This window comes from Staurois parvus, unplaced genomic scaffold (genome assembly GCF_062004578.1).
Source record: "Staurois parvus isolate SC_StPar_1 unplaced genomic scaffold, SC_StPar_1.0 ptg004067l, whole genome shotgun sequence".
NCBI classification, from domain to species: domain Eukaryota; kingdom Metazoa; phylum Chordata; class Amphibia; order Anura; family Ranidae; genus Staurois; species Staurois parvus.
This window is the reverse complement of record NW_028321862.1, coordinates 14,099-26,098: the sequence shown is the minus strand read 5'-3', so window position 1 is coordinate 26,098 and position 12,000 is coordinate 14,099. Positions and strand designations below refer to the sequence as shown.

At 41.2% G+C, this 12,000-nt stretch overlaps 1 protein-coding gene across 1 annotated transcript in view; it reads right to left on the bottom strand.

The window, feature by feature from the left end:
- Nucleotides 1–12,000, bottom strand: part of LOC149427073 (dual E2 ubiquitin-conjugating enzyme/E3 ubiquitin-protein ligase BIRC6-like) — a gene marked incomplete at both ends in the record, with an annotated part of 45,943 nt that overhangs the window by 20,828 nt on the left and 13,115 nt on the right. Inside the window, 2 exons of the mRNA XM_089668287.1 lie at nucleotides 3,534–3,616; nucleotides 9,951–10,062. Of these exons, the coding sequence (XP_089524413.1) occupies nucleotides 3,534–3,616; nucleotides 9,951–10,062 (195 nt within the window). The remainder of the gene's footprint in view (nucleotides 1–3,533; nucleotides 3,617–9,950; nucleotides 10,063–12,000) is intronic.

Sequence of the window (12,000 nt, the reverse complement as noted above, 5' to 3'; positions counted from 1 at the left end):
ACTACTTAAAGAGGAGCTTCAGTCTGAGAAATAATAAAAGTCAGCAACCACAAATACTGTAGGCCAGGGGTCGGCAACCCCCCGATTGCGGTCTACCTGCCGACCGCGGGCAGGTGACAGACCGCAAACATGTCCCCCCCCCCTTCCCCTAGCCTCCTCTGCCGAGGTCATCCTCAGTGAAAAGCGAAGAGCAGAAGACAGCACGGCTCAGGACTGAGGACGGGAGGAGGAGCAGACCAAATGTCCTCTGCACATCACCTCCCAGTAGTGTTCTCTGTCCCTCCTCTCCCCCATAGCAGTGACATCTGGCCCCCTTCACCCCCAGTAATGTCTTCTCCCCCTCTTTCCCCAGCCTCCTCTGCTGCTGTCATCGTCAGTGCACATTGCAGAGCGGAAGACAGCACGGCCCAGGACAGAGGACTGTACTAGCAACCAATTACCAGCTTGTTAATATGAAAAGTTCATTTGGCCAGCTCCTCCCGCCCTCTGTCCTAAGTCATGCTGTGCAAGGATGACAGCAGCAGAGGAGGCTGGGGGAAAGAGGACATTGCTGGGGGGTGGAAGGGCCAGAGGTCACTGCTAAGGGGGAAAGGGGGGGCAGAGGACACCACTGGGGGGGTGAAGAGCACAGGAAACTGATTTGGACAGGGCCACCCATATAGCAGTGTCCTCTACTGCCCTTCATATCACCCCCCTACAGTTGCATCCTCTGCTCCCACTTTCCCCCATAGCAGTGACCCCTCTCCCCCCCCACAATGTCTTCTCTCCCCTTTTCCCCCTAACAGCAGTGTCCTCTTAACCCCCTACCAGCCCACCATCCCCTTCCTTCCCATGGACAGGTATTTTAAAAATCTGAATTCACAGCAAAAAGCTAGGGAGGGCAGCTTGGAGGGCAGAAAAATCCCAATCCCCAGCCACTTGGAGTTCAAATTTTTAAAATACCTGCCTTACTACAATCCCCTTTATGGTCCTCCTGGAGCAGCTGAAAGCTAGCATCTCCTTCTCACCCTCCCACTAGCGTACAGCTGCTACAGGATGAAAATCCAGGGGATAGGTTTTAGTAAATGCCTTACCCACTGCCCTCTCATCCCTGTTCCTCCTTTTTTCTGCTGCCTGGCCCTTTCCCCACGTGCTCCCCTTTCAACAGGGCTCCTAAAGAATTTGTGAAAAATATTTAAAAAAAAAAAAAAAAAACTATTGACGCCGTCCACTGCCCTACTGACTGACACTGTCCACTGCCGTACTGACACTGTCCATTTTTAAAGTAGGCCAAGCTTGTGATTTTACAGTGACATTTGTTTTATTATATTTTTCTACATTTTCGTTGACATTTAGTTATTTAGTCTTGCTAGGTAATTATTTTTTTAAATGCCTCTGAACCCCGGTGATCTCTGATCTCTTTCATGCTGTTCGGGTATACCAAAACCAGTTACACGATGACCCACGCATGATTGGCAAGTGCGCTCAAAAAGCAGAACTTCCACCTGTAGGGTGAAATGATGCTTTGAGTTGTCAGTTTTGAAGAAAGCTATGCAGAGTAACCTGGGAAAAGAAGGGATGGTGGCTGGTGCCCGGTACAGTATTTCATGAAATGGAATTTACAGATAAGTCAAATTTCTGACTTGTACAGTACAGGACACAGGCTGAGCATTCATAGAACCAGGAAAAGCCCCAAACAATGAATGAGAAGTGTGGACATCAGCTAGGCAAGCAGCACTGTGCCAACAGGTCAAAAACAAGGGCAAGCAGACATATGTGTAGCAGACGTTATAGCAACCAAGGCCACTTTGCAAGAGAGGTCATTCAAGAGGATATCCCTGATGGGTACAAAAGGATGTTTCTGTGGGGCAGAGAGAACCACGTTGAGGTCCCAAGAAGCACAGCGTGCTGTAAAGGGAGCCTGATCCCAGATACACTGTGAATATTAAGAAATAAAGGGAAAGTGAAATCAAGTATTTGAAAGAGAGGGTCAAATATGTCACTATCACTTCCCAGTGATAGGGGAGAACAAAAACTTCCCCAATATCTAGGCTGGGCTTGAGATCTACCAAGCTAGGGAATTCCTTGCATGGCATCATCCGCCAGCTGACTAAAGAGCTGATCGGTGACCGGAATGGCTACGATCATCTCTATGGTCTCAGATACTGGAAGCGGTGAGCATTCATAACTTCTGGTTTCACCAGATGTAAACAGCGCCATTTTTAAATTTGGAAAGCATCTGATCACACAGATCTTAGTGTGATCAGATGCTGTGAATGGCAGAGAAGAGATCTAGGGTCTAATAGACCTCAGATCTTTCAGTAAAGAGTACCTGATGCACAAGCATCAGTTCCACACGCATAAGTATACATCAACCGCACCACACATGAGGTATCACTGAACATCAGATCATGGGCATCAATTCTTGCACCAGACCTCCTGTTTAAATCTAAACTGGTAAAATGTAAAGACTTTTAAAGCGTTGCTTATGCATGATAAAAATTTATGTAGTTTGTCACCGTTGCACGGGCTTGCGCATTGTTAAAGCGTCACATATTGTGTATCTATTTACTCAGTGTAACATCACCTTATATATTTTATCAAACAACTTGTAGTATATTGTGTTTTTTTTTTGCATTAAAACTAAAAACAGGTGCTTTTTCCCCAGGAAATAAAACAATGCGTTTGAAAAACCGCTGCATAAATACCATTTGACAAACAATTAGCAAAACCCACCATTTAATTCTCCAGGACCTCTACTTCACAAATATTTAATGTATGGGTATTCTAAGTAATTTTCCAGCCAAAAATACTGATTTTTACATATAAACAAAAAGTGTCAGAAAAGGCCTGCTCTTAAAGTGGTTAAATGGAGCTACAGAGCTCCGTAAAAAGCGGACTTTTTTTTTTTTCTTCAAACAGCAGACGAAAAATTAGAAAATGTGAAAAAGCCAAGAACTACATCTGCTGGCTGCGTATGAAACAGCAACATACCAATTTTTCATATTTCCTTAACTAAAGGAAATTGACTTGCTTTAAATCATTACTACAATAGATATGGGAAAATATGCCAAAGTACAATAAACCCATTTAACTACTTGCTGGTTTCAAAAATGAAATCAACATGCCTCTAATTAGTTGATCCTCAATTAATAGTTAAGATTTTCAATAGCAAAGAGAAGTCCAACTTTTTGGATTCCAATTTGAGAGCTATTACATGTTATAGTATAACTATATACATTTCTCATCGTAATTTACACTTTTGATTATATTTGCACTTTGGGTGATTTGTTAGCACAGCACTAACACAGCACAGTATTGAATGTTTATGAAAGTTGGTAGCTTTGTGAGATTTAGATTTAGAATTTCACATTGATACCAAATTTAACAGAAACCAAAAACATGCTAAACACTATACACATTAAAAATGGTAACAGTAAAAAAATAAAAATTCTCAGATTCTATGGGAGGTATTGTAGTGCCAGCAATGCCCATATTAAAAGAAAAAGGGAAGAAAAAAACAAAAACACACACACAACCAAGATTTAACTTACCAAGGTTCATCAGTAGGTTCCCAACAGACTAAACATACACTACAAGTAAAACACATTGCACGATCATCTCCTGAGGATGCTGGCTGTCAAAATATAAATGAAAAAAAAAATCAAGTTAAAGTAGAATCTTATACCTACAAAGAAAAGGAACACTGGTTTATTGTGCAGATCACATGAACCCTTTAAAGATGAGCTGCAGTTGAAGTATAAAAAAAAAAAATTATATTGCAATGCTGCTGCACAGGATTTTTGTACCTACTCTACTACTCTACTCTACTACTACTCTACTTGTTTTTGAAGTTCAGTGAGTATTTAGTTAATCTGAGACAATTGGGTAATACTGCCAAAAAAAAAATATTTCAATACTGTAAAACAGTGGTGCTTGGGAGTAGATCACACAACACAGGAGAGTGGGACCTGTGCTCCTAAATGTAGGTCAAGAAACTGATATTATAGTAAATGCAATAATCCTGGCACAGGATTTTATTTTAAAGACAATTGGGAGATCCAAAAACAGTGTATTTAGGGAGTGGACAACAGAGAAGAGAGACCTTCTTGACCTCTTCATCTACACCTCACTACACATGGCTATTAAAATTCTTTCATTGAAAGCCAAAGGGCTGAATCATCCTGCGAAGTGTGCTTCCCTATGGTTATCTGCACAAGAATTACATAGCGACATGCTATGATTCAGGAGACGCACTACAAGGACTCTGCCACCCCCACTTGCAAAGACTTCCCATATATATACCTGGCAAGCTGCCCACAGAAGAAAATTCTAGTGCCTATCAGACACAGCATGTCATTCCAATTACATGAGCAAGTTACAGACCCTAATGGTCGCTACATCATCCTGACCTGCACCTTGAATGATATCAAATGTACCTAGCTTGCATCTATGCTCCAAACACTCCACAAATCCACTCCCTTAACAAGCTTCAGATAAAAATCCACAAGCTGCAACAGGGGTCACTAATTCTCTGTGGCGACTTCAACGTTGCCCCCCCGATTAAAATATGGGCACATCCAACTGTAAAAAGAAGCACACCACTTCGATGCAAACATTTTTAATGTCCAATGATCTTTACGATGTGTGGAGATGCCATTATCCTAATGAGAGAGACTACACCTTTTTCTCTACATCACACAACTCATTCTGGAATTTAATATTTATTGGTTGACAAGTGGCTTTTACAACTAATCTCTGCTTCTTCCATAGACCCTATTACGTGGCCTTATCACGCACCAACCACCATCACCAATGCCACATCAAGGCCCACTAAATTTTGTCAAAGTATGCATTAATCTTGCAATCTTCCCCATATGCGAAAAGTAATCCAACAACTTTCCGACTTCTTCCAACACAATACTGGATCAGTGGACAATCCTGCTACTTTGACAGCCCATAAGGTGTTCATCCAAGGGGTCTTGATAAGTGTAGGCTCTCTGGCTAAAAAAAGACGAGGATGCAGCGCATTGATGAGATCATTAATGCAAATAATACCACAGAGACACAATAAAACGGTTTCCAGCTATAATCAAACTAAAATTGTTAGCTCTAAGACAAGAACTCAGAGCTTTACTACTCGACTCCTTTGAGAAAACTCATCGTAAATTTAAAGCTACTTCTTATTCCACTAGCAAAAAGGCAGGGAAAGCTATGGCCTTGTGCCTTAGAGATCAACGCATGAAAGCAAAGATCCCCTATATCAGGGGTGGGCAATTGTGGCCCTCCAGCTGTTGGTGAACTACAAGTCCCATCATGCCTCTGCCTTAGGGAGTCATGCTTGTAACTGTCAGTTTTGCAATGCCTCATGAGACTTTTAGTTCTACAACAGCTGGAGGGCCACAGTTGCCCACCCCTGCCCTAGATTAATGCACATAATGCCTTCCTTAACCATTTGCCGCCCGCCCTATGGCCGAATGGCGGGCGGCAAATGTCATCAGCGTTCCGGGTGGACGCCATATGGCATCCTCCCGCACATGAGCAGATTGCGTTCCTGCAGAGCGGCGCGATCTGTAACCGGCCGTGTACCCCGGACATGGCCGATGACAGATCTCAGTATCGGCCCCGTTGGCGGTACCATGTGACCTGCTGTGACCAATCACAGCAGGTCACATGACAGTTGTATACAATGGATGGCTTCATTCATGCTATCCATTGTATACTACTGCCTAGCTGTGAATGGTCACAGCTAATCACATGCACGTCATGTGATTAGCTGTGGCCAAATCACAGCTAAGCACAAAAAAAAAAACAAAATCGATGTCATTCAGGTAAATGCTTGCTTATAGCAAAGTAATTCTAATTGTGTAAAAAAAAAAAAAAAAAAATACTGATCACTTCCCCAAAGTAGTACAATGTTACTATGGTAACATTGTACTACTTTGGTCATAGTGAAATATGAAAAAAAAATCTTAAAAAAAAGAAAAAAAAATTTAATAAAAAATAGTATGAAAAAAAATTATATATTTTTTTATTTTTTTTTGTCACCAGTCAGTGTCCCTGATCACCGCCATGCCAGTTATATGACGACGCTGTACTGCACTGGTGACAATATGTAAAAAAAAAAAAAAAAAAAAAAATAGTGAAACTAATTTTTTAAATTTTCTGAAAAATTACGACAAAAAAAAATACAACTTCAAAAAACTCACCATGCCTCTTATGAAATACGTCGGACTGTCTACTTTGCAAAAAGGGGTCATTTGGGGGATATCTGTACTGTTCTGACATTCTTGGACCTCAAGAAATTAGATTGGCTGTCAGTACTTCAGGATTGATCAATATTTAGATCTATACCATAGTTTGTGAACTCTATAACTTTCCTACAAACTAAAAAATACATCCTAATTTGGGTTATTTTCACCAAAGACATGTAGCAGAATACATCTCGGCCTAAATTTATAAAAGAACAATTATTTATTTGCAAACTTTTATAACAGAAACAAAGAAAAACTTTTTTTTTTCAAAATTTTTGGTCTTTTTTTGTTAATTTAGCAAAAAATAAAAACCCCAGTGGTGATTAAATATCACCACAAGAAAGCTCTAGTTGTGTGAAGAAAATGATAAAATTTTAGTTTGGGTACAATGTTGTATGACCGCGCAATTCTCATTCAAAGTGTGAGAGCGCTGAAACCTGAAAACTGGCCTGGGCAGGAAGGTGTAAAATTGCCCAGTATTGAATTGGTTAATAAACAAGGATCAAGCTGGCTTTATCAAAGGTCACCAAACTACAGATGCCACTAGGAGGTTAATATAATCCATGTTGCAGAAAGATCTAGATATCTGTTCCAATATTTGGGCGCAGAAAAGGCGTTCGATAGGGTTCATTGGGTCTATCTAAGAGCAGTGCTTATTAAATTTGGGTTCAACCATAGAATCATTTCTGTCATTATGGCACTATTTTCCAACTCATCAGCTCAAGTGTATATAGCTGAAATGATCTCAACACCGTTCCAGATAACGAACGGAACACGTCAGGGTTGCCCCTTGTCATACCTAATTTTTAACTTGGCTATAGAACCCCTTGCTGAACACATTAGGTCAACATCACTGCTTACAGGATTCCACATAGCTTCTACCAAACACAAAATCGGCTTATTTGCAAATGATGTAATATTAATGCTCACACAAACCCTCACTCTTCTTTGACAGCAGTGCATTCTATCTTACAGAGATTCAGCAAAGTGTCATACTACAAAGTAAACTCTGAATGTCCTGGAGTGATCCAGCCAGAGCCCAGACTTGAACATCTCTGTAGAGATCGGAAAATGGCTGTGCACCAACTCTCCCCATTCAACCTGATGGAGCTTGAGAGGTACTGCAAAGAAGAAAGAGAGAAATTGCCCAAAAATAGGTGTGCCAAGCTTCTAGCATCATATTCAAAACAGCTTGAGGCTGTAATCTGGTGCTAAAGCTGCTTGAACAAAGTAATGAGCAAAGGCTGTGGATACTTATGTACAGGTGTTTTTGTTTTTTTGGTTTTTTTTTGTTTTTTATTTTTAATAAATTGCAATGATTTCAAAACAAACTTCTTTCACATTGTCATTATGGGGTATTGTTTGTAGACGATTTGTAGAATGAATTTAATCCATTTTGGAATAAAGCTGTAACAACAAAATGTGGCAAAAGTTAAGCACTGTGAATACTTTCTGGGTGCACTGTATGTAGCATCATCTACATTCAATAAGTGGTGCTGTGTTGCAGCAGTGGTACAGAGACTTTCCACTGAAAGTGACAGAATAGGGAAGCAAAGTGGAAATTAATGTTACCAATAACACAGCAGCTCCCACTGTTTAGTGGAAAAGGTGCAACTCATTAGGAGCCCTCAGACTAGATTGGTAGAGACACTCTAAATCTGAAAACACTCTTGCTAACAGTATTCGAAGGTCTGCAAAGTGCCACTGGCAGAGTCAAGTGCCCAAAGGACAGAGTCCAGGCAGGTCCCACAATCTTTGACCCAGCAGGGTCCTGATATGACTTCCAGGGCAGCGCTGTGGATGAAAGCCCAGCTCAGCAGCATGTAGAAGATATCCTGAATGAAGGAAAATCTTGATAAAGAAATTAAACGGCTTGTAAAAAAAAAAGGCAAACTATTATCAATAGAGAAAAGATGACTAAAAGCAGGGCAAAAAAAAAAAGTGAAAAGTGAAAATAGGATACAAAATATAACACTGTAAATATACACAAATATTTAAATCATTTGACATAAGTCCATCAACTGAAAAATGAAAATTGTTATGAAGTGCTTATTGATCAACCAAAATCACCACGTGAACAACATAATAATTGATTGAGTAAAGTGCACTCAAATATCACCACATGCTCCAGAGGAAAGCCTCCCCCAGTTCAGTAGCACTCACCAGAAATCATGGCCCATCCAAATCTGATAGGCAATAGCGCTTATGGTGAGTTGCAGCGTAGTACAGATCATCAATCAAAAAGCCCTTCATCAATTAGAGACTGATATGATGGTAGGACATCCTCCAAACTATTACACTCCGTAATCAAGGAAAGATATAAAAGGAAACTCATAGCGTGAATCCATTAAAAAACATTTATTGGGTAGAAAGTATCACGCTGAAAGTATCACATGAAGTGAGCGTCTCACCCGATCCTCCTCGCTGCACGCGAGCAATACATCACTTCTGGAAGGGGAAGTAAGGTGGATTCCTCATTACAGAATAAGTAGTGCAACGAAACACGTGAGAGGGTCGGGCCGCACGACATTTTGTAATTAGGCATCCACCTTACATCCCCCTGCTGGAAGTGAAGTATCGCTCGTGTGCAGCGAGGAGGATTGGGTGAGACACTCGCTTCATGAGATATACACATACCCTTAACGGTTATTGTGGATATTTTGGCATGCTTTCATTTATTTCATGTGAGTGCGATACTTTCTACCCAATAAATATTTTTTAATGGATTCACGCTATAAGTTTCCTTTTACATCTTTCCTTGATTACAGAGTGTAATAGTTTGGAAGATGTCCCGCCATCATATCAGTCTCTAATTGATGAAGGGCTTGTTAACTGATGATCTGTACTACGCTGCCACTCACCATAAGCGCTATTGCCTATCAGATTTGGATGGACCACAATATCTGGTGAGTGCTACTGAATTGGAGGAGGCTTTCCTTTGGAGTACGTAGTGATATCGAAGTGCAGTGTATTGGAAATTATTGTTATGTTGTTCACATGGTGATTTCAGTGGATCAATAAGGACTTTGCACTTCATCACAATTTTCATTTTTCTGTTGTTGGACTTATGGCAAATTAACTAAATATTTGTGTATATTTACTGTGTTAAATTATAATTTTTTTTCTGCTGCTTTTATTCATCATTGGCTCATGAGGAGATTATTGCATTATTTACTATTAGGGCAGCTGCATGCTTACACATTCTATGCACTCATTTATTGACTTAGGTGAGTAATTTATTATGCATCTTTTCAGATGTTAGATGTTTTTTTCTCAACAATTATTGGACAATCAACTTTAGATTTTCCAAAGCTACATAATATGAACACCTACGTGATCTAACAAATTAGTCTCCAATCTGACACGTCCTTGCACTACATAATCTTTAGCAGATCTAACAGATTGTACAATCAAATTGTAACCTGTGTGGAAAACTTAGCGAAAATTGTTAAAGTAATGCAGCGCCGTATCGCAAAAATTTGCCTGGTCAAGAAGGGGGTAAATTCTGGAGGGCAAAAGGTTAATTGGACTGTGCAAAGCTCTGCAAGATCAGAACTGAAATGCTACTTTATATTCAGATGTTATGAGGAGCATAATCACTGTAGCAGCCCTGTTGTGCAACACCTTAGGGGTCCTACTGTTTCTAAACTCTGTGCATGAGAGCCAATTAGTCCATGCAGTTTGAGGTTTATAGTGTAAACAGTTTAACCACCTTACCTGATGATAAAAACCTGCTTGAGCCATGGGATCTGGTTGAGCCCACCTGTAACCAACATGAGGCCATGATGTAAAGGTTTCTCGCCTGTTTGCTTCACTGTACATCAAGGACCTAACAGGGTACATGACAAGAAGAAAAAAAAAAAAAAACATGCTAATGAGCAGTTGGCAAAAACAAAAGATAAAGCCAAAAGGAAGAAAAAAATTATGGCATTCTGTAAATTAACATTTCGGATCTATCCTATTATGGCAAGTATGCTTGCTCAATTCATGTGGAAATCTCAAAATTAAAAAAAGTTATGATCTAAAAAGTTTATTTACACAATAGAGTTGAATATATCATGCACTAAAATATACTGAAGCCCAAAAACACAGGCAAAACTTAATGGCAGGTTGTAAACCGCTTCAGCAACCATTTACAACAGTTGTGTACCAAACCTGTGACAGAGTGGACATGCAAAGAAGACGCTGAGTGGGAACAGACCAGACACACTGAGAAAATGCTAAGCGGGAACATTGTGAGGCTGGGTAGCAGGAGCCGTGCAGAGTAGAGTGGAAGTGGAGTGCATCAGGACTCCAGCAGTGAACGGTGGTGCTTTGAATCAGGAGCAGCAGGACTGTGACTGAATTACTGGAGCTGGAGTGTACTGGGGGCTCTGCTGACACTGTGCCGGTGAGTAACTGGGAGCATTGCAAGTTCCGTGGGCTTCAAGTAACTGTGAGCATTGTAAGTACTGAGGACTATGAATAACTTAGAACTATACTCAACATGGAGCATTGGGAGTAACTGGGAGCATTCAGAGTACTGAGGGCTGTGAGTAATGGGAGAATTGTGAGTACTGTGGGCTGAATAACTGGAAGCATGATGTGTACTGAGGGCTGTAGGTAACTCGGAGCATTGGGAGTACCATGGACTGAGTCAAGGGAAGCATTGTGTGCACCAAGGGTTGCGAGTACTGTGGTCTGTGAGCAACTGGGGGAATTGTGTGAACTGAGAACTGTGAGTATCTAGGGCATTGGGACTACTATGATATGAGTATTTATTTGGACAATGAGTACACAGACCCTGTGGACAGGAAAAGGAAGAGAGGACACCAGAGGATCAGATGATCAGCAAGCCAGAACAATAGGAGCGGATGCCAGAGGCTGTGTGAACAGAGCAAAAGGAGAGGATTCCAAGAAATGTGAAATAGGAAGGAGAAGCGGATGATGGGGCACTCGTGGTCAGCAAGCAGTAGCAAAGGGAAAGGATCAGGGAGCGTGAACAGGAGGAGGGAACCCCGGGGGTTGTGTGATCAGGGAGCAGGAGAAGAGGACACGGGGACCGTGTAATCAGTGAGCGGGAGATCCCAAACAGCTACAGAAAAACTAGTGCTCAGAAAGCTGGAGAAGATGGTGATTCAAGCATAAGCAGGAAACTATTCTCAGGTCACTTAGAAAGAAATGTGGCCACATATTGAACTTGGAAGAGTGGTTTAACCTTAAACTACATAAGGAGTTCTTTACTGTCACAGAGGTAAGGTTGTCAAACTCCCTTCCACAGTTGGTGGTGTCTGTGGGGAAGGTAAATTAAAAAAAAAAAAAAAAAAACTCCTAGAAAGGCATCTTAGTGACCGCAATATAAAGGGATATGGGAAATGGTATAGACAAACAAACATGCACACCCACATTCCCACACAGGTTGAACTCGATCTGATGTCTCAAAGAGGACACAGGCAACAATGGACTCCTGCTACTGTCAGTCAAGTCCAGTTAGGAGGGAGCGAGGGCAATGGCCAAGCCATGCTGTGTGTATCTATGAATATGCACACAGCTCAGCTTGCAAGCACCCTGCATGGGTGCCCCCTCAGCAAACGGTTTGCTAAGGGTGACACTGCATGAAAGAGGAGCGGACAGTGCCAGCGGGGGGATTTCCAAAACAGATATAAGGGACCGCTCTGTGCAATATGGCTGCACAGAGCAGGCAAGTATAACCACTTAAATAAAAATTAAAAAAAAAAAAATTTCCTTTAGTATCTAGTGTTCCAAGTCCAAAAATTCATCAGCAACC